Source organism: Arvicanthis niloticus, chromosome 3 (genome assembly GCF_011762505.2).
Source record: "Arvicanthis niloticus isolate mArvNil1 chromosome 3, mArvNil1.pat.X, whole genome shotgun sequence".
Classification (NCBI taxonomy): domain Eukaryota; kingdom Metazoa; phylum Chordata; class Mammalia; order Rodentia; family Muridae; genus Arvicanthis; species Arvicanthis niloticus.
The window spans coordinates 5,401,692-5,425,047 of record NC_047660.1 but is presented as its reverse complement, the minus strand read 5'-3'; the positions used below and the strand labels follow the sequence as shown (position 1 = coordinate 5,425,047).

General features: G+C 43.8%; 1 protein-coding gene across 14 annotated transcripts in view; it reads right to left on the bottom strand.

Moving 5' to 3' along the window:
* Window positions 1–1,077: 1,077 nt before the first annotated feature.
* Dzip1 (DAZ interacting zinc finger protein 1) overlaps window positions 1,078–23,356 on the bottom strand; it is a 54,818-nt gene continuing 32,539 nt past the window's right edge. For 7 of the 14 annotated variants that reach the window (XM_076930581.1, XM_034497570.2, XM_076930583.1 and 4 more), the window contains 10 exons: window positions 19,270–19,332; window positions 16,117–16,253; window positions 13,674–13,836; window positions 13,106–13,235; window positions 12,245–12,298; window positions 10,553–10,585; window positions 9,743–9,936; window positions 6,988–7,118; window positions 5,499–5,667; window positions 1,078–2,101 (listed from right to left, as the gene is read on the bottom strand). In XM_076930581.1, coding sequence (XP_076786696.1) covers window positions 2,022–2,101; window positions 5,499–5,667; window positions 6,988–7,118; window positions 9,743–9,936; window positions 10,553–10,585; window positions 12,245–12,298; window positions 13,106–13,235; window positions 13,674–13,836; window positions 16,117–16,253; window positions 19,270–19,332 — 1,154 coding nt within the window. In that variant the 3' untranslated portion in view covers window positions 1,078–2,021. Of the gene's footprint in view, window positions 2,102–5,467; window positions 5,668–6,987; window positions 7,119–9,742; window positions 9,937–10,552; window positions 10,586–12,244; window positions 12,299–13,105; window positions 13,236–13,673; window positions 13,837–16,116; window positions 16,254–19,269; window positions 19,333–23,356 lie in introns of all 14 variants that reach the window. The other 7 variants (XM_034497574.2, XM_034497576.2, XM_034497579.2 and 4 more) reach the window with 3 other exon arrangements.

Here is a 23,356-nt window from a genome sequence, read left to right as displayed (position 1 = left end):
TCACTAGGTCACTGAGACACTGGCCATTTTTCAAGACATGGAACTTGATCAGGTGGTTTTGGAACAAAGATGCAGGTGAATTCCTGAGGCCAGCCCTGCATGTCACTTAGCCACAAAGGCAGCAATTGTTCCCACTAGCACACAGCGTATAGGTCAGGGCACATGTGCCCTTACAACCCCCTATAACGGTGGGTGCTTTCATTTTCCCGTGTGTGCAGTGAAGAAACGTAGAGTCGAGTCGAATGAGTGACCCTGTAGTGACAGAGCCAGGACGTGAGCTCGTCTAGGGTAAAGTACATGGTTTCAAGTTGTAAGAATTGGTACTTCTGTCATATGCTATAAATCGCCCAGAATGAGTCACATGATTGATTACATGACTTTTCCAGAGGGTAAAAGACTGAAAGGGAAAAAAAAAAATTGTTTGCAGGTACTCAATGGAAAGAAAAGGAAACTTTTTTTTTAAGTAAAAAAAGAAAAAAAAAAAAAAACATTTTCCAGTGTCATACTTTGTTAAAACTTGAAATATATTTTGCTTCCATAAAGGCGGGTTAGGAACCAAAGACTGGTGTGGGAACAGTGCTATGTGGGCACACATTTAAAATGATTTTTTTTTTTTCTCCAGAAGAACTGATGAAGACAGCAGTTAGACTGATAATGTAGAGAGAGTGGGGGATGAAGGTACGGGTGGTCAGGGAGGAGCTAAGCTCTGTCTAGAGAAAAAGGAATAAAATAACTGAATGAGGAGAAAAAGGGAAAAAAAACTGAACACGGATAAGTTAAAGGACTGAGTTTGTGACCTACAAATACCAACTTAATTTATATGTTGGGTTTGACCAGACCCTTACATTTCCCCAGTTCTGGGGGTTCGGGGTGGGGGAGTGGGGATGGGACAGAGTCTGGGACACAGCTCTTGATTTCTACCAAAACTCATAATGACAATAAAAACCTGTTGACACATAGGTTTCTAGATGTTAGCCACAGCAGTCACAGAGACATATCCCAAGGTCAGGGTGTGTTAGACGCCAGGGCTTTGTGTAAACCATTTCATGAAGTCTTCTTAATCATCAGCCACAGTCACAGGGTATGATGGGGGACTTTACTGGCATGGTGGATGGATGACAGGAGACCCCAAATCAACAAGCCATTAAAATGTTCTTTTTTTTTTTTTTTTTTTTTTGTGATAGTCCTAATAGTACCACAAAGTATAAAAAATATTTTTTAAAAAAAGGAAAAAAAATAAAAAAAGAAAAACAGTTTCTATATAAACTTTCTGATCATCGCTAAGATTATGATTAGAGAATATAAATTAGTTCTGAGGTATTTTATACTATGGGCTGGGGACTGAACACAGGAAAGCGACACGTGGGTGACTTAACATTGGCTCATCTTTTTCTAGTGACTATCTCACAAGAATCAATCGGCATTTACAACGGTTGCACATTAGTCGTAAGACATCCAGGATGAAGGTTACACTGCAGAAAAGAGCTCGTTAGTAACAACATGCTAACAGGGCCTCAGAGCTCAGGGGGGATCAAAGGTACTTTAAGGAAATGTATTTACCATGGGCCTAGCTAACTGTTACCATTCAAGGGAACATAGAGTTTGCTAATTCAGTTTGAAGAGGCTTGACAGAATTTTCTAACATAGGCACTACCAATGGGACAGAACACATATATTTAAAGAACTATAGTAATTCAAACCAAAGCCTGCTATCAGTCAAAAAAAAAAAAAAAAAAAAAAAAAAAAAAGACTTAAAAGTTAATCGAAAAAAAAAATACATTTAACACTAGAGAGTATTGTACTGAAGAAAAGAGTTTTTATGACTTAAAGGATACGTTGTTTTTACACAGTGGACAACTGACAGTTTGTTCTCGATACTGTTACACTACGTGTCCTAAGAGCCTTGTTCTGAACGGGCTCCCTTGCTATGGTGAGAAACACTAAGGAGCATTATAGTCCGAGAGGCTGTTGGCTGCAATGATGCTGGCTTCTGCACAGTCTCCTCATGTGTGAGGTTGTGGTTAGATGTCCAAAACATCACTCCAGTCAGCCACAGTGACTAAGCTGCTCTTCAGTGTGCTTGACTCGTTTTCTTTAAGTCCTGGATGGGGAAGAGGAGAAAGAGGGGGAGTCTGTGGTTAAACTAGGAAACTTTCTGTCCCGACTTCAGCTGTTTCTCATCTACGGTCTGAATCTTCAGCAAGCCTTGTCCCCTCAATCCCTACAGGCTTTGGGGAAAGGCTGGTAAAGAACACACCCACAAGTCAGCCATATTTCTAGATCTCCTCATAGGTCGTGACCTGTGTGACCACCCGTCTTGAAGCACACAAGCTCCTGGCCGGCAGAGCCTGTGTCCTGCGCTCTGCTTCTCTCCCCCAGCTTTCAGCACACAGCCTGGATATTGAGGATTCTCAGCACATCTGTATCATGTTATTAACTATGGGCAAACAGAAACAGTACAGAAAAGCAACATAAAGTCCTACACATAAGGTAAGTCTCCAGTTTAATATCTAGAGGTGCCTGTTAAACATAGGTTTTGTTGGGGTAGAAGAACTTAAAATAGAAGTTAATTTAAAAGAACCACAATTTTAGTCATGGGAATAGCATGCTGTGGGGAACTCCACTCTACTTTAATTCTAGAATGAGTTTGACTCTAGAATGTTCTCTTAGGAATGCAGGATCCTGGTACTGAAGTATCCTCGTGGCCCTGTTCCTTACAAGGCACTATATCTCAAATATCATCTTGTTTTTCAACTGGAATGGATCCTTAGCAGAAATAACTTCATAATGGCAGTGGTTTGCAGCCATGTTATCTGGGGACAGTGTGACATTAAGTGCAGAGCTGACATACTGAAGGAGTGAGTAGGGACAAAGCTGAGAATGCTCAAAGTGGGGACCAGAGGGCTTGCTGAAGACAGGAGACACAACTATGGAATCCATAGGCACTGGCAGAAAATTACAAACAAGGACACAGAATTCACCCAGGGAACACAAGAGCTGCACCGGATGGTGGTAATGAACTCTCCCTATCTTAGCTGGACATCAGTACCTAATACCCAAAGCTGTCAAATCAAGAGCCAGGTTTGAGTCCATTACTGAGAGATGTGGGAATGGCTCACCAGATGCTAAAGATGGTGAGGACTATCATGAAAGAGCACTTCTCTCTCTATGTCTTTGCTTTTATCATGCACAAAGGTTTCTGAATATATATATATATATATATATATATATATATATATATATATCTCATAATAAACAAATATGCAAATAATATGTAAAATAAACAAAATATGTATACATGCACACATACTTTATGTGTATGTGTCACAGATGGTTATGGTGGTGTAATTGGTGTAGCACAAGTGGAGATATTTTAAACAGATACATGTCTCACTCCATCTGACAATTAGACTGTACAAATGTCTTCAGAGAACTGATAATTTCCCCAGGAATCTCATGGCAGGAGAAGAAAAGGGCCCTACCCCAGGAAGACATGTTATACAGTTCTTACAACCTGTCAGACCACATTACCTGCTGAGACTAAATCCTGGATAATGATGGATGAGCAGTGGACAGACCACACCTTGCTCAACTGCTCAGCTGTGTGTTCTTGGCCCTCTATTTAAACTTTGACTTGTGTGGGGGTGGGGGAGGGCAGTCACTGCATCTCTTTGTCCCTCTTCCCAATGCATCCACATTGAATAAATCTACTTTTTCTGCTCCCACTTTCAATTTTAATTGGCTTATGGAGGATAGGTGGCTGGATCTTACTTGGAGCACAGGTTGTGACCAACCCAAATTTGACTAAGGTGGCACACCTGTATCCTTGGTACTCAGAGAAATGCTGATGTGTGTGTGTGTGTGGGGGGGGGGAACGACTGCAAGCTCAAGGCCAGTCCTGGGCTATATAGTAACATAGTCAGACAAGTGAAATAAAATAGGTGTACATGTCCGCATGCATACACGCACAGACACGCACATGGATATCGTGATTTTTGAATTTATAAACTAAGCCTACTGAGAATTATATGACTGCCTGAGAGTTACATCCAGGCTCTCTGGTGGACAGGAAGTATTCCAACTTCACGATTTCACTGTTGATCTATCCCACTGGCTACAATGGTATAAGAAAGCCAATCTCCCTTGGAAGACAACCAAGAGAAGTACTTAACAGGAAACAGAGGAGTACTGGAAAATTTAAGAAGGATGTTCTCACCCAGGTATAAGCCCAGAAATTCTCATTTCTGGGGGTGTCTGCGTGAAGAGAATATGTGTGGGTATTGTAAAAATAATAATAATAATAATAACATCAGGGTGTCCAATGAAATAGCAGAACACAGTTAAAATGATCTGTGCACATATGAAGAAAGGTACCCGTATTCAGATGTATCTTATAACAAAGAATAGCATCATATCTGGGTGATAATGTTGTGTCATTTGGCTTTGCCCTGTTTTTTTTGTGCTCCACTCTGACCCTGTCAGCACTGCGACAGTGATCTGATAATGCTTCCGTCTGACAGGGTAAAAGGGTAACGGGAGAAGACACTTACAAAGCTGAACCGCTCGGGGCCAGAGCTAGCGCTGTTGGCACAGAACTTGGATTTGATCCCCAGATCGAGATCACGTTTTCACCACACTCTGTTTAGAGCACACTCTGTTTCCCCAGCACAGGGAGAGCAGAGATCAGAAGCCTACTCGGTGAGTGCCGGGCTAACAAGAGACCTTGTCTCTAAACACAAGCTGGACAGCTTCTCAGGAACAATACCAAGGCTGACTTTGGCTGCCATGTTGTGGGGAGCTGACAGAAGGCAGCTATCATCCTTGCAGCCATCTTGAGCCATATACCCTGACAAGAGACTTGTTTACAATAGCCTACAACATCTAATAACATCTTGTTTTAGATACCCAGGATTTTCCCTTGGGTGAGTGAGACTTAAAGGTGTGATTTAGAGATCAGACCTAAGGGCGTGATTAAAGGCATGGCTTAGAAGTGAGACATATAAAAGGTGAGAGGCAGGCAGAACAGAGTATTAGACACTTGTATTCAAGATAGGCACTTGGAAGAAGTAACTTGGAACTGGAAAAGAGACTAGCAATTTAAAACTAGGATTAGGACTTGAGACTTGGTGCCAAAGCCCAGGACCTAAGACTTGGTACTTGGAACTAGGGACTTGGAGAGAAGAAGAGAGACTGAAGAATAAACAGGATTGAATCACACTCTGGTCTCCATTTTTCGCATCCGTACTCTCTCTCTCTCTCTTGCTGAACCCTGACCTGCGGGCTGGAGCAGCTTGGGGCAGTACGGGCTCTAACAACTTAGCCCCCAAGGCTTTTGGCAGTGCAGGTTCCAATATTGATAGCTCGGGCCGCAACACCGTGTGTGTGTGTGTGTGTGTGTGTGTGTGTGTGTGTGTGTGTGCATACATGGGCACCCACAGGGACACACACATACAGTAAAGAACCTCACCCATGGATTCACGAGGGCGAAACCCACCAACCTTCTTCCTTGAATTCCCGAGGGTTCACGGGGCCCCAGGCCCTCTGCACCTGGCCACAGCTGAGGTCCCGCTTCACAGGTGGGGGTTCCCTCTGCTCTATTTTATTCCCCAGGGATTTTTCTTCCTCTAAGGATGATATGTCCCAGTCTTCGTCGTCAGCATCTGTGCACTGAAAGAAATACGGAGAAAAACTTGAGCTTCCTCAAGAAATGGTGGCCCTTGTTTAGGGTTTAGGCTGAGCACCTGACACTGAAGGATGAGTTGGGAATGACATAGGGTACCCAAATGGAGGCAGCTTGAATGCCTCCATGATGAGAATTTAAAAATGTATCTTGAAAGCTACAGAAATCACTTTTTAAAAAATGCTGTAGATTTTTCTTTAAAAAAATCAATTGTGAATTTAGAAAGTCCTAGACCACAGGATTGTAGGCAGAGGGAAGTCTGAAAGTCAGGGTGAGATAGGTCACCCAGGAGCCCTGCAGAGAGAGACCCTGACCTCAGCCAGAAGAACCATGAAGCACACTTCTACAAACCCCTTTCCAAAGAGTGACCTGCCATCTTGATCGATGTGGCATTTTGTCATTTTTCTTGGTTCGTGTTAACACACACACACACACACACACACACACACACACACACACACACACAAAGCAGTAACTAATGAAGCCCAACAGGCTACCCTGAGTCCCATGGACGAATAGAAGAGGGTGGGGTTATCTACAGAATTGAGAAGAATTACTCATATTGGAGGACACAGTCTACACAGCAGTTGGCCAGGGCAGTAACAGCTGACTCCACTTAAAACATTCTGGGGGTTAGAAATGCTCCAGAACCTTCCGGGCCTCTTCACCAATGATTCTGACTCCCAGGTAGCGACAACTCTTAAAAGCCCCTATTTTCTTTCAGGTGTCAGAAAAGTCCTTGAGCTTCACGTGGAGGCTTCATATGATAATTCCAAGACATCTAATATCTGCGGGTGTTGAACTACACACATGATGGAGCCATGGAAACACATGTAGCGTGAGACACAAGTAGCATATCGCAGGCTGGACAGCCCTCACTTGACATATATAGGCCACAAGTGTTTCAAGTTAGATTACAGTTTTGGGGATTGGGAATATGTGCAGACATTTTATGGAGTGTGAAAATTCCAAATCCAATATTATCCAAATCAGAAACCTTCTTTGTGGTTGTTTTATTGTTTGTTTTCAAGACAGGGTTTCTCTGTGCAGCCCTGGCTGTCCTGGAACTCTTCCTGTAGACCAGGCTGGCCTCAAACTCAGAGAGCTCTGCCTGCTTCTACCTCCTAAGTGCTGTGTGGGCTGCCCCACCACCACCTGGTAACTTTCTTGTGGGTGTGTGTGAGATTGAACCTACGGCTCCTATAGGCTCAACGGAGCTACATCCAAGATCTCAAAATCTTAGAATTTTTAGTGGATGCTGGTGTTTAAAAAGTTTAGCACATTGGGACTAAAACTTTAGATCCCACCTTTAACTCTTGCAATGCTTCCTTTTTGATAACCGTGTCAGCAGGATTCATTCCAGGAACTGCTTTATTCCCGCTTCCTTGGGGTAAAGCCATGCTCTCAACAGTTTCAGTCTGTATCTTAATGGAGGTTCCTAGAAGAGCAACAGACACAGTCACAAAAGGCTTTGGACACTTAGATCTATCCCCTGTTCCCAAATAATCCACTGTCAGCTCTGAAGGAGTCTCAGCTGTACACATAATTATTTAGTATTCAAATGGGCTAACTGGTGTATTTTGAGTTTGGAAAAAAATGTGGTTAGAAAGACAATGGTTCAGAGATTGAAAGAGCTTGCAGTTCCTGCAGATAACCTGGTGCAGTGCATGCAGATAACCTGGTACAGTTCCTGCAGATAACCTAGGGCAGTTCCTGCAGATAACCTGGTACAGTTCCTGCAGATAACCTAGGGCAGTTCCTGCAGATAACCTGGTACAGTTCCTGTAGATAACCTAGGGCAGTTCCTGCAGATAACCTGGTAGAGTTCCTGTAGATAACCTAGGGCAGTTCCTGCAGATAACCTGGTGTGGTTCCTGCAGATAACCTGGTACAGTTCCTACAGATAACCTAGGGCAGTTCCTGTAGATAACCTGGTACAATTCCTGTAGATAACCTAGGGCAGTTCCTGCAGATAACCTGGTACAGTTCCTACAGATAACCTAGGGGAGTTCCTGCAGATAACCTGGTACAGTTCCTACAGATAACCTAGGGGAGTTCCTGCAGATAACCTGGTACAGTTCCTACAGATAACCTAGGGGAGTTCCTGCAGATAACCTGGTACAGTTCCTGTAGATAACCTAGGGCAGTTCCTGCAGATAACCTGGTACAGTTCCTGTAGATAACCTAGGGCAGTTCCTGTAGATAACCTGGTACAGTTCCTGTAGATAACCTAGGGCAGTTCCTACAGATAACCTGGTTCAATTCCTATAGATAACCTGGTACAGTTCCTACAGATAACCTAGGGGAGTTCCTGCAGATAACCTGGTACAGTTCCTGCAGATAACCTGGTACAGTTCCTGCAGATAACCTGGTTCAGTTTCTAGCACCCGCAGCACAGAGCACACACCCACCTGCAACTCCAGTCCCAGGAAATTTGATGCCCTCTTCTGGCCTCTGCAAGCATCTGAACATACATGGTGCATATACATACACACATACATGTATACATATACACATAAAATTAAAAGGTAAATATACATATAGTTCCCTTAAAAGAAGAAATCACAATTGCCCAGGCATGAAGTTACATAGTTTCCACTCAAAATCACAGATGGGTGGTCTAATTCAAATATGTTATAGCAACTTTAATTCAATGGGTATTTTCCAATTTAATTCAATGGGTATTTTCCAACGTAGTGTGTTATTTTTAAATGTATCCAGTATATTTTCCAAGTTACATAATTACATAGTATATAAAAGTTATGTGTAATATAATTAAATCCATTGTATTTAAAATCTGTAATTTTAAAAGTATACTTTAAAAAAAACTTTTTTTTTTTTTTTTTTTGGTTTTTCAAGACAGGGTTTCTCTGTGTAGCCCTGGCTGTCCTGGAACTCACTCTGTAGACCAGGCTGGTCTTGAACTCAGAAATCCGCCTGCCTCTGCCTCCCAAGTGCTGGGATTAAAGGCGTGTGCCACCACCACCTGGCTTAAAGAATCTATTTAAAAAGTCTATCCATTGGCTCTGCTTCCTTGGCAGTTTTTCAGAAATCTCACACTGGAAGCTTGTCTTTCTTTCATATTACCTGTCAAGCTCAGCATATTAGGCAGTCATTCTCAGCCATCCCAGATTAATGGATTGAAGTTTGTTCTCTCAAAACATACGCTGAGGCTCTCACCCCACTAGCTTAGAATGTGATCTTAGTTGGAAGTAGAGTACAGAGGTAATTAAGTTGAAGTGAAGCCACTAAGAGTGATCCCACAGGGCTGGGGAGATGGCTTAGTCAGTAAAGTCCTTGCATACAATTGTGAAGACCTGAGTTCAATCCCCATCACCCACATAAAAGCCCAGTGTGCTGGCATGTGCCCACAATCCCAGTGCCAGGGGAGGTAGACACAAGAGCATCCTTGGAGCTCAACAGCCAGCCAAATCAGTGAGCTCTGGGCTCAGGAAGAGATTGTGCCTCAACAAACAAGATACCCAACACTGACCTTGATCCTGTGTACATGTGTGCACATGTGTATGAGAGCAAATACACACATGCACACACATATACATGCATGCACCAAACACACATACATGTTCACATAATTAAAAAAAGGGTGTTCCATGATCCACATGAACAGTCTTTGTAAAACTGGGAAACCAGGACTGACAGGAACTCAAGGGGAGGAAGATATGAAGACAGCCAGAGAGACAAGCGCCACCACGAGAGAAAGTGTTCTGTTTCTCTTGTGGTAACTCTCTAAGGAAAGGACCTTGCCAAGTTTTTTTTAATCCAGCCTACAGAATATTGGTACAATAACTTTCTGTTGTTTAAGTCTCTCAGCTTATGGTATTTTGTTACAGCAGCTATAGGAGACTCATACACTCTTACATCCCTGCCTGGTTCTTCCCCTTCTACTTGAAGATTGGTGGGTCTCTACCATGCCTTTGGGATGAGCCCCATAATCTCCACCCTATAATCCCAGGTCAGGTGCCCAGTGCTTGGTGCCCCTGGGCGAGGGGGGCCACTGCCCTACATACACTTCATTAATGGTTTTCAGGGGTCTGGGTTCACCTGTCAGCTTAGGAGAGAAGTCCGAGTCATCCATTTCGCTTCCCTCCGTCCAGTCCGTGTCACTTTTGACAGCGCTCTTTCCAAAGTGGCTCACGCTGTTTTTAGGTGGCTGAGTGGTGAGTAAGTCTGGGGAGAGGTAAGCCTGGAGAAAGTCCTCCTCTTCCGGCTCCTCTTCTGAGCTGAAGGGAGGCGTCCTGTGTAAGTCAGAGGCAAAACAGAGGTAAGGGCGTTGTCCCCTTATTTCAGAGCTCACTAGCCAGTTGCCCCCTTTCCCTTCCTTTTTGAAATCCCGTTCTTTTAATGAGCACACAACTGGCTGTATTTTGGAATTTTTATACATACTCTGGTTTTGCTTCCTTTTCTTTGTTTCCTCTCCCTTGGTCTCCTGCTCTCACTGTTGGGCCCCTCCCTACCTACCTCAGGCCCCCTCGCCTTCTGCTTTCATGTCACATGCATCCTGTCCCCCGCTTCTTATTTCTCTCCTTTTTTTCCCTCTGCAACATTCCTTAATACCGCCTTTTCCATTTGAAAAGCTGTCTCTTTGACAGTTTCATCACTGATACATCACCCCCCCACACACACACATCTATATATATAAATGAAAACTCAGGGTCCGCATATGAAAGACAACGCTCAGCATTTGTCTTTCTGCGTATGGAACGCTTTGCTTAAGAGTGAGTGAGAGTTCTGACAGTTGCCTGAACAAACGCCGTTGTGTCTCTGTGCCACATCTTCCTCAGCGTTTACCTCTGGGTGGACGTTTCCTAGCTATGTCACATAGTGAAGAAAGAAACACGCATATTTGAATACCTTTGTGTGGTGGGACTGAGAGTCCTCCGGTGTCTGCCCAGAAATGGAATAGCCAGGTTAGATGGCAATTCTAACTTTAGTTTTTCAAGAATCCTCCATATTGATGTGGCTGCCTTTTAAAGTACTACAGACCACCTCAGGTAGTTCCCAGAAACTACGATATGGGGAACTCCCACAGACAGTGGGGCAGTGGAGCCAAAGCCCGTGTGCAAGGGCAAGGCTGAGGGATCACCCAGATCTGCCAACCATGAAGCAGAACTGCTAAATGGACTGAAGCTCCCCTAAACCCAGATGTGTGCAGCCCCAACCCCTAAACCTAGATGTGTGCAGCCCCAACCCCTAAACCCAGATGTGTGCAGCCCCAACCCCTAAACCCAGATGTGTGCAGCCCCAACCCCTAAACCCAGATGTGTGCAGCCCCAACCCCTAAACCCAGATGTGTGCAGCCCCAACCCCTAAACCCAGATGTGTACAGCCCCAACCCCTAAACCCAGATGTGTACAGCCCCAACCCCAAACCCAGATGGTTACAGCCCCAATCCCTAAACCCAGATGTGCACAGTCTTGATATTCTTAGCTCTTAAACACCAAAGGAAAACACTTCTTAGTGATTGGGAAAGATTCCTACACCTACACTACTCTATTTTTTAAAAAACATCATTACTTCTGACTTAAGGACTGCCACCCCTATTTGGTAGTGAAATATAAGTTCAGAGTGTTTGTCCATTTGAAGAACATTTGTAGAATGTCTAAATTCTGTACACTATATCTGCCTGTGCATGTTGGTTTGGCCACACGTCCTATGAAACAAAGTTCTTTTCATGAGGTTATATTCATAAAAAGATGAACCATTATTTATCACTACTTTATGGTACCCAGAGAAGAGGGGTTTTGTGGTGTTAATATGTCTGGACTCAGGCAATGATGGCATTGAACCATGAGTGTTATTCAGAACTAAAAACAAGAACATCCCTGTAATTTATTGGATGCCCACAAGTGCCAAGCCCCTTTTATATGTTTTTATTTAAGCTGTAAAGTGATCCTAATCCAGGAATGATATCCAACACCTTTAACCCCAGTACATAGGAGGCAGAGGCAGGAGCACCTCTGTGACTTTAAGGCCAACATAGTTAAAACGAGTTCTAGATCAGCCAGAGCTACATAGAAAAGCCCTGCCTAAGAAACAAACCAACGCTCCCAAAAAAATTATAAGAAAGAAAGCATTGTCGCACATTAAAGAATTGTTTCTTAAACTGGGCTCAAAACAGGCATGGGGTGGATATCAGCTGATGAGTGAACAGAGATTCTTAGCATCAAAGAGACCTCGGCAGAAGTCAGTGTAGATACTCATCAGCCTTTACAGGAGCTGGAGCCAGGACCAGCTGACACCAAAACATCATCCGCTCAACTTCAATGTGCTTATTAAGAAATTACACTGGGGGAAGGCTGCCCCTGAATGACTCTGGGTGGTCCTGTTTGTTAATGGAGGCCATCATGTGGAAAAGCCACTGAGTGATGTGGTGACTAATGAAGGCATGTCACAAATAATAACCCAAAGGGACTCAGAAAGTACCCATGATGCATAATCACCATGGCTTTCCTTAACCACAGTGGCCCCTACTTCACCACGAGAGCAAGACTTGAAAACCTTATATCCATCCCAGCCAGCCCCGGTACCTCTCCTGGTACTCACTTGGTAGATGGAAACCTTCTGAGAAAATGACTTTCTTTGGTATTTTTCTTAAGTCTAAAAAAATAAATAAATAGATAATAAGGGGGAGGTAGACAAGTGGATGATAGTGTCACTACAAACGTCTGCGGAAAACCACAAACTGTCTGTGGCTATCCATCGATCAGGAACTATGAGGAGACGCGATTCATCACTGCAGACTCAAGGTTTATAGTCACTCACTAGACTTGCAGTGTGATGATATCCAGAGGCAGGATTTTGGTAACTGGACCAAGTGGAGTCACAGGGTTAGCTCTCCATGATGGCATTGCTACCTCCATAAGCTCAAACGTCTGACTGCTTAGTCCCCAGCTGGCAGACGGGAACGATCAGGAGGTGTGTCATGTCACGGGAGATAGGCTTTGAGGTTTTAATGACCCACCCCTTCTCAGTTAGCTTTCTCAGCCTTCTGCTTGTGGACTGGGATGTAAGCAAGCTCTCAGTGACTGCTCCAACGCCATGCCTGCCTGTTGCAGCCATATTGCCCTCTGTGATGGTCTCTGACTCTAACTCTCTGGAACCATGAGCCACAAATCAAATGCTTCTTTGTAAGTTGCTTTGGTCATAGTGTTCTGTCAACTGAAAAGTAACGAAGGCGCTGCCTTTAAGAAAGGAGGAAACCAGAGCTTATTCCCTGTATGAGGACACAGGAGACAACAGCTCTGGCAATAGCACTTGACCTCTGACACCCTGATTCTGAACTTCCAGCCTCCAGAACAAATTCCTGTTGTTTCGCTGATCCAGGCCATGGTGTTATTATTACAGTAACATCACTTGGCTATGAAAAACAATACTTTCGTTTTTCTTACAGTTGAAAATACTCACTTTGGCACAGCCACTTTATCAGTAAACACGGATCTCTGTCTGACCAATGGTCTGCTTTTGTGGGGAAGCTGGGTTGCTTTGGGTGCTTCTTCTGATGGAAAGGTGGTCACGGAAGGGACATTGTGCCTATCTGAAAGAGAAGAGTCCTTCATAAGTCTCTACTGCCTCTATGGTAAAGTGAAAAGCCTAACTAAATAACATGGCATTATCCATGTATCACGGGAAAGAACAAGGCACCTCTCAGGTCTGAGGTCCACACCAAGGGCTTCATTATTATTGTTTTTTTTTTTTCTCCTTTCTTTTGATACAGGCCTCTTGTAGCCCAGGCTGGCCTTGAATCTGCTATACAGCCATGAATGGCTCTACCTGTCTACCTGTCCTTTCCTTCTGAGTACTAAGATCACAGGTATTTATCCGTCCCAAAGCGGGAGTCAGACCCAGCACTTCAAGTATAGACAGTAAAGAGCTAGCAATGCCAAGGTTTGCAAACATTTAAACTTACTAAAAGGCTGTCAAACTTAGCTCTCATTTGTGGCTGCGGAACGCCAGGCGGTAGCAGCGGGCTTACCTGAAGACAGTGACGCTTTCTCCTCCATCTTACAGACCAGCTGATGTTCAAGGGATTCTCGAATTTGCTGAATGTCAGGCATTTGTTTTGCTAGGTCATGTCTGGCTACTTGCATGGCTTTAAGCGATCTATTCAAGATCTCACACGGAATACCTTGGATATTCTGAAGGAATAAGGTGTTGTGTCAATCCGTTGTCATCAACCTTGGGTGTTTTTCATTTGTAGACGTATGTCGGCATTAACTCTGTTCTTTTGAGACCCAGGGTCATTAGGTACGGAATCCAGCATATAACAAACTCTCCTGGTTCTATAAGGAGCTTAAAATACAGCCGTGCCCATTTATGGCTGGTTAAGTCACACTGAAATGCTGAGTGGTAAGTAGCAAGTGAAGCCACCAGGACTAGAGGAACCCCAATAAGAAAGGCTGTCAGAGGCCCTGGCCTGCGGGGGTGGGGGATCAGCTGCACTCCCATGAAAGGTGGAGACAAAAACCTGACAATGAGTCATTTCCAGATGCTCAGGCACCGAAGACACCTTGTGAGAAAGACAGGACAGAAAGATAGAAATAGCCACAGGCCCATGCTTCACAGGCCCATCCTATAAAGATTTGTGTGAGAAGGCAAAAAACCCCAGAAACTGAATGCCAACCTGGAAAACTCGGCACTCATTCTGCAGAGGGGAGTCCTGTACAGCTGACATATGCTAGTGTAATCACAGAGGTGACCGAGGGCCTCTGCAGCTGATGGCGACGTAGTCAGAAGGGAAGGTACTCTTCCCTACAGGGTTGGTTCTGTAGTGCCTGACTCATGAGCGCATCCTCTCCCCAGTCTCCCTTCACCTCCCCTCTCTTCTGTGTTCTCCATCACGACCCCACACGGTTGTCCCAGAGAAAAGTGTCATGAGATAAGTGTCATGTCCACATCTCCTCTGTCCTCTGCCCTTCATCTGACCTTCCCAACATCTTCCAGTCTCTTAAGAGGGTCAGCAACTTCCTATACTTTCTGTGATTACAAGGGTTAATGTCTGTCTTCCTACACCTTGTAGTTAGAGGGGAGGGTCTGATGCTACACAGCTGTCGGTCTTTCCTAATTAACACCCAGAATTTCAAACAGTTTCTATCAGAATCCCAACCACGGCTAACTAGAAGTGGGAGTGTTTTTCTAAAGCTCAACAGGAACAAGCGATGGAAGAACTGTCAATGTTTGAAGCAGTAAGACCGATGTGACGCAAGCATGGCCCATCGAGGCAGGAGGACGTGCGGCTCCCACGAGCAAGTCAGAGTGAATAAAGTGGAGTCAGCTGACCCGCAAGTCAGCAAGAGAATAAACAGTAAGGGTAAGCCACTGAAGGCCCAAAGCGGACGCAGGCGCACACAAGGGTTTCCACACGATAAAAGCATGATTCCAAATGAATGCGAAAGCTGGGTCACACAACCATGGTCTCAACTCCTTCAACTGGAAATAAAGTAAAACGTTTCTAATTCTGAACAACCATGTGCACATACACACACATACACACATGCACACACGCACACACACACACTTGCACGCAGAGCAAACAAACGTCTCCAAGCACTAGGAGGAAAACCATAGATAAGGCTCTGATCAAGACCCAGAAAACCCAGGCAAACAGCAAACACAGGAATCTAGTCTCAAGAGTGTCTGCAAAGGAACTGTGACACTGTATGGATGTCTCTGGCTTCTCCCCCCTAGCAGGGCTAAAAATCCCACACAGAGAGTCTCTGTGGAGATTATAGGCTGAGAGTACTAAGGACTGACTGAAGACCTGGGTCGACTGAGCCTTTCTGCCCGTTTAGGGGAAGTATAGACTGGAACACTTGGTAAAACAATTCAGACGCAGCTATGATGCTACCACAGCTGCCTCTTGACCCAGCAATGCCATTTCTAGAAATATTTCCAAGAAAAAAAAAAATGCCTATTTTGATGGTCTATGCTCACAGCAAAGGACATGTACAAAACTTAGTAGCTCAGAGTCCGTCCACACAGGAACCTCGCACATCCACCAGCAAAAAGCGCTAACACTCCACTGTATTTATACAACTAGACGCTACAATAGAGTGAATACAGACCAACCTGCTAGTGCACAAAACAGATAAGAAACATCATCAAAAAGACACAGACGACCACACAGTGCACAGACACACACTCTGGCTTCTTCATTACTAGCTACGTGAACCTGTCAAGTTACTTCATCTTCATATAAAACAGAAATAATAATGCCATTTACTCCGTTTTATCCCCCTGTTTATAAATAAGATTGTATTTGTTAAGGTCTTTGAAACACACCAGGTTCTAGCAAACGCCACCCAGGATTCTGCTAACCTGACTCATCTCAGTCTCTAGTCCCTAGATTGGGACAGAGTTCTGTCCTGATTTAGAACCTGGAGCCTAAGCAGCAAACGTTCAGAGCGTGAAGGACGTACCGCACTGATCCCAAAGCTTCGGAGTTTATTCCCCAGCTCCTTCTCCAGATTAGTCCTCAGCTCCTTAGGGGACGGGTTGGCATTTGACGTTTTCCTTAAGTAAGTCTTTTTATTTAATTTCTGCTCATTTTCTCGACCTGAAATACGGTTTTATGAAAAAGCAGATTTAGAAGAAGTATACAAACCCATTCCAAGTGGAAAATCAAAACACGCAACTTTGAGGCAGAAAGTAAACATTTGTAAAGATTTTAAAGTCTTGGATGTTTTACAACACCTAGGTATCTTAGCTTCTGTAACTGTTATAAGTCTGCCTCAGAACTTCAGTGACTTCTAAGACCCCTGACTGCTTACCTAAATTAGAGTTAATTGACTTAAGAAGTAGATATAATATATATTTATTTAATGTTTTATCAGTGGGAGTATTTCCCAAAATGTCTCTCAGTTTAGTTAAAATTTATCTTATGAAGAGAAAAGGTCCAATTTATTTAAATTTTTTTTTAAGTTTTAAGGAGATAACTTAATGAATGCTAAGTGCACATCAAATTTGCTGTTTATTCTCCCCTTTCAGAGTCTTTACCAAAACTGCAAACAGGTTAAAAAAGCCTTAGAAAAGGGAAACAACCTATAATTTAAAATAAACAAAAGCTAAACAAAGAAGCAAACAAACAAAAAGCCCAGGTGACAGTCTTCCCGCTCTCCACAGGTGACACTCTTCCCGCTTTCCCCCCGTCCCATGTCCAGTCTCCCTGTCCTCCTCTTTGCCGTAGCCGAATGCAGCCCAGTGATTACAGCTCCAGCTCACTCTGGTCTACTTTACTGCTCACAGAAAACATGTCTGGTTCAAGAGAGCCTAGAACCTAAAGGAATGGCCCTTCACCGTGAGGGCCAGTCTGTCCAAGGTAGTTTAAGACCTGACCAAGGAGAGCCAGTATCTGTCAGGTGAGACCTGTCCAAAGCCAGATCTGAAAGAAGTCTGGCAAACATTCTGGGCTCCCACCTCCAAGTAGGCTCATTTTGTTCAAAAGGACTGAACACATGCCTTATACCTGCAAGATATGTTTCTTCTTTCAGGCTGGCTGCAAGAAAACCATCATCTTCCACAGCTCATCTGCCTTACATCTGGGATGTATCACATCTTCTGCCCAACATGTTTTCCAGATACCCATCTAATCCCAATACTAAATCATATTCTGTTTTTAAATAAATTGTTTTCTTTTTTTCTTTCTTTCTTTTTTTCTTTTCTTTTCTTTTCTTTTTTTGAGGCAAGGTCTTACTGTAGCCCAGGCTGGCCTCAAAGCCAATGATGGAATGGTAAGATTAATTAAGTTTCACTAAAAACAAAATTAGTCAAATTACTTTGCATATTTAATAGCAAAAAATCCTGCATAAAGATACAGTTTTATTACTTTGCTATTCTTGATCGCCCAGCTGGAAATATCAAAGTATATGATATTATGTTATTACAGGTCAGAGGTCACCTTAAATCTTACACTCTCAGCATTCGTGAGGCTGATTAACTGCCAATGCTTTAGAAAACTCTGCAAACACACATACACACACACACAGAGACACACAGACACACACACACACACAGAGAAAGAGAGAGAGAGAGAGAGAGATACAAACACACACAGCCAATACTTTAGAAAACTGCAACCACACACACACAGAGACAGAAGCAAAACCAACAACAACAAAACCCTAACCACCCAACCAAACAACAACCAACTCTGTCCTAGGAACTGACCATCACTCGACTCAATAGCATGTTCAACATCACTGGGTTTGCTATCTAGCTGGCCAGGGCAGGGCTCCCAGAATCTCAGTGCTATCACTGGAACTAGTAAATAAAAAGTTACAGGCAACAAGTAAAAATACGTGAAAGTATACCTCATTAAAAAACATATTTTTTAAAAAGTGTCAATGTTTAACATGGTAACACCAGGACATAAGAATATGTATCATGTAGACAGTATGAACAGGACTGGTTTAGTTAATTTTCTGTTTGTATCTGTAGTTTTATAAAAATAAGAAAAAGTGGTAAAATCCGAGCAAACAACAGGAGTGATAAGAATACTAAAATTTTACATATTGTGGCTGAAGAGATGGTTCAGCAGTTATGAGCACATCGCTCTTCCGAAGGTTCTGAGTTCAGACTACTGCTTGTAACTCTCCCTCCAAGGAACTCCATCGCCCTCTTCTGGCCTCTGCAAGCATGGCACTCACATGCACATGCACACACACACACACATTTACAAATAAACAAAAATAGGACATTTTTCAAAGTTTACATATTGGAATACTTATTTTTCACCTCTATTCCTGAGACAGGGCTACACAATGAAACACTACGTAGAAAGAAAAAACAAAACAAACTCCCAAAAGAACCCTGAGTGTTTACCGAAGCACCTGTGGTCATCGCACTTGGGAGAGAGGGAGGGCAGGAGATGAGGCAGACCTCAAGCGCAGCTAGAATACATGAAATCCTGCCTCAAAAACAGATTTTTTCATAAACTTTAAAAACATACAAAAGTAATTTTTGGAAATGCCAAAAGAAATACGTAAACAAAATAATTTATCAACTCAAACCTATGACAGCTCTCACATCGTACACTGTGGATATTATTTTCTCTATTTCATACCCAGTGCTTACATCCCGTTTTCACTTTTGACATTAAGAGTAACTAGGGGGCCAGGGCTAAGGCTCCCAAGGAGAGCCTTTGTCTATCATGTGCAAGTTCTGATTTCCATCCCCAGCACTGGCAAAAAACAGTAATCTGGAAGTGGAAACTTTACTCATTCATTTCAGACTAACACTGTGAGAAGCCACCCTGGCACAAATGGTTTTAAGTCATCAGGTACACAACCCCTTTGTCATCCGGTCAGAGAGTATCTGTACTGAATTAAAGGATTCTTGCTTTTAAGCTTGACATAAGAAATTTCTCACTAACTTAGCTGCATAAAAAAACTCAATAAAGCAGAGGATACAGGAGCATTGGGGGAGAAGATAACAGAATGCATATCACATAAACCAAAACTACAACGCACATCCAAATGTCGCTCTTGCTTCCGTATGGCGTACGCCGTACAGCACAGACGTGCACTTCCAAGGTCCAGATCTGAGTAAATAAGTAAACGCCAAAGCTTTGTTACCTTTCTCCTCCTCTGAAGAAAGTTCTTCTATTGGTTCCAGTATGTGTGAAGAGAACACTTGCTCTGTCAATGAAGAAAATGAGAAGTTATGCAAATATGTTTGTTTGCCTCCAAATAATTTATACAGACATACATAGGTACACGCAAACCACTATATACACATATCCACTGACATATTTTGCCTAAATAGCAAAGATCTATTGGGAAAATACTAAGGCAGTAACTTCTGATTTTATATTTTAGTTTATTTATTTATTCCTTTTTTTAAAAGATAGGGTCTTATATACCTGAGGCTAGCCTTGAACTCTCTGTATAGTGAACAGTGACCTTGAACCTTGAACCTGCTTCCACCTCCTACTTGGCTGGGTTGTGAGCACGATCCACCATGCCTGGCTGAGACAGCAACAACTGGTCACTTTTTCAGGAACTCTCTTGATTTCTAGGTATTTTCTATTAACTTCAAATATCATTTTAAAATTGTATACTTTAAGGACTTAAGTTTAAATTTCCCACTCATTTATCTCTTGCTGACACATGAGATACAACTTCAAAAATTCTTTCCCATGAGCCATCTGTCTAAAATACAACAGCAGAGATAAAGTTAAACAGAAGCCAGATCTTTCGAGAGGGATGTTTTAGACCTTCATAGCTCACACCTGTGCCTGGCCACCTGTCGGAACTCTTAACTGTTGGCTAGGAGAAGCTGACAAAGATGAAGAACTAGCAATATGGGCGTGTGAAGCAAGGGCGGTGAGCAGCCACTTGGAGACACATTCTTATAGACATCCAAGGCCCCCAACCCCAGCTCTGTCCTAGAGAGTCCCAGGGCGAGGATACAGGCTGGAGATGAGCCTGGCCTTGCAGTAGGATGAAGTGGAGAGAGCTGTCCCATCTCACCCAGGACATGAGTTGGAAACTGGGAAATACAATCTCTGGTTGGCTTTTACCAGGGACATGCTATCCACCTGCACAAGGACATCTGCCAGGTGCTCAATCAAACCAAGTCCCATCCTGGGAAGGGAGGAAATGACACATGGGGAAGGGGCCATGATGGCATTCAGGATTTAGGCACTGGCAACGGGCAGCTGCAGTATACATGGCTCACCCACCTGCAGCTCAGAGACCACAGAGCACTTTTCCCCCTGACACTCTACTTTCATCTTGAAGGTGAAGGCCATTCACTCTGTCTTATCCTCCAGAATGGTGTTCACTCCAAGACTGAAACATTCCATCCTTCAGGAAAGCTCTTTAACCAGGACCGTAAACAACTCCAGGAAGTTCCTGAAACTGACCAGATTCACTAGGCTCCTCCCCACCACAGTAAACAATAAAAACTGAGGGTCCCTCTAAGACAAGACAAGCTACAAAGATTCTAAGACCAGACTAGACACCAGGGAGAAGCAGAAACCATCAGAGCTCTCCAGAAGTCTGGAACAGAGTCACCTGGAAAGGACTCTCTCCAACAAGATGAGTTCCCTGCAGGCTGTGCACTGTGCTCCAGGTTCCCGGCATCTGTGAGCTGTCACCCATGCTGGGGTGACCCATGGTGGTGCAGTCACCTGAATAACTTCTGCTTCTGTAAGTAGCCCCAGCTTTTAGAGGGAAGGACTGTTATGTCCACAGTTACCAATATCCCAGGCTGCTCTTTCCAGCCTTGATTCTTTGTACATACTCTGGCCAAGCCACTGTCTCCATAACCCAGCTCTCCAGTCCCTCATGCCCAACTTCAAGGACATTCACAGGCTATACATGTCCACAGAAACATCTAGACAAGTGAAGTCTGGTGCTTAGTCTACCTTGAATAGGCAGGATCCATATTATCCCCCTCGAGTCTCCTCTGTGTGCTGTTTGTTCAGCTGAGAGATTAACTGTGCCGCTACTACAGTCAGTGTTTGCCTGCTACCTCTTCTGCCCATTGTCTACCCTAGCTAGGATGCCATTCCAACACGTTCCTCTTTGCCTCCATGACTCAAATGGCCAAAGGTTGACGACCCATTCCACCATAGTTTACCTGTTCCCTTGTAACACAATGGCAAGTATATGGTTATTTTATAGACTACAAATTCCTCAAGGACAGACTTTCTTTCCATTTATTCCTGAGGTTGTTACATCTGGCCTTGGCCTTACACATACACGTTGCCGGTGCCCTCTGTTCCTGCCAGTAGTTGTGACAGGAAGGAAGGCAAATGGCACAAGGGACAGCTAGAGAATTGCCATAGTTACAAGCGACTACTCTTCTCCAAGCAACAAGTATCTATCCTATGTTTCAAAGGCCGAGAGGCTAGATCATGAGGCTAGCCTGGACTGCATAGTGAGACCCTCAAATGACAAGAGTGTCCACAAAAGTACAGAAGGTTTGCAGGGTACAAATCAAGATGTCAGCCACATCTAAGCATATACCTTTCTAATCGTACCTAAGAATGGCCACCTGGAAGAGAGCAAACCCAGTCTTATTTAGAGGATCCAGTCCTGCTTCTACGACACTGTGTGGGACAGTGCTATGCAGAGAGGAAGCCATCTTTCTTCCCTGTGAGAGCCTTAAGACACCAGAATTCCAGACTCTATTGCCTGCCACATATTGAACAACTGAGTATTGCTGCATCCAAAGCACTATCCCAAGATATAAAATGTTGTTGAAAATAGCAAAACAGGAACTATGACATCTAATGCAAATGTTTCTGCCTTTGGAAAAACCCATTGTAACATCCTGACAGACTGAGGGCCACTTCCTCATTTTTAACTTCGTACTGTAATGACTCTGTGCTAGCTATACCATGAGAACCGGAAACACATAAACAACCTGAAGGTCTCATCTGTAGGTAGAACCCATCAGGTGTCTGTCACCTTTGGAAAAGTGATCATTCTGCAATCTCACAGGAGGACACTTTGCCCAGTGGGGTCCATATAAGCAGCCGGTGTGTGAGTCAGGTCATGGCGATCAAGTGTATTTCATATTCTAGGCATTTTGATATGACAATCTAGTCACAACTCCAGAGGCAGCGCATTCTCCAGTTGCAAAAAATACTATTTATTTTAAATATATACATATATATGTGTATATATAAATATATACATATACACACATACATACTTTCATGTAGCCCAGGCTGATCTTTATCTTAGAGCCGTGGGTGGGAAATGTTCATCTGTAAGCCTGTTGACCACCTTAGAATCAAAATTTACTGCCTTTACCTCCAGTGTGGGCAACAAAGTCAAAAGCTAGCGAGCCATCTTGTTTCCCACTTCCACCTCGACCCCTCAGGACAGAACTGGCCACGCCGGCCCATGTAGTGCACAGTGAGTTCTGTGAAGGTGCACTGGACAGCTCACCCTCTCCTTAATGTGCTCCACATCCCACACCTGACAGAGACTGACACCTGAGTATAATTCCTTGCCATGCCTGGCCTCGGTGACAGACAATTCTCGAGCACCCATTGGCTTTGCAGCAGGATCTTTGAGGCCTGCACTGAGCTGAGTGAGCTCAACATCCCTTCTGCCTGAACCTGCTCTCCTTATGCTAGGCACCCAAGCTTTAAGTCTATGCCTCGGAATGGGTCCCAGAGAATCCAGTCCAAGGTAGTTAGCAAATCAGGTGACAGAACAAGAGATGGAAGATGAATGGACCGTTAGTGTGGATCAATACATGACTGATGTTTTCCTTTCCCCACCACAGTGGTGGCTAGCAGACCAGGAGTGTCAGCCGAGGACATCCATGGCCTTTGGCCAAGTCTCCCCCTAGCTCTGTTAACTGTGACCAGCTCAGGCTGTTGGCCCCTTGCCAGGTCTGGCTAGCATTTTAGTCTTAGAAGATGCCAGGAAGGAGCCGTGATGGGCCTTGTCAGGGCAGAGTCCAGAGGGCAGGCGACCAGAGTTCGAACCTCGGAAACCATGCGAAGACAGGAGAAAACATATTTCACAAAGTGACTTCTGACTTCCCCAAGGAGGCCATGGCACACACGCCAGCCTCCCATCCCCACCTTGTGCACAAATTAAAAATATGAAATTAAATAATAAATTAAAAATATCTTAAAAAGAAAGTGTGCTCCCATGTACCATGACCCAGAAGGCTAACAGCAGACAGAAGGAA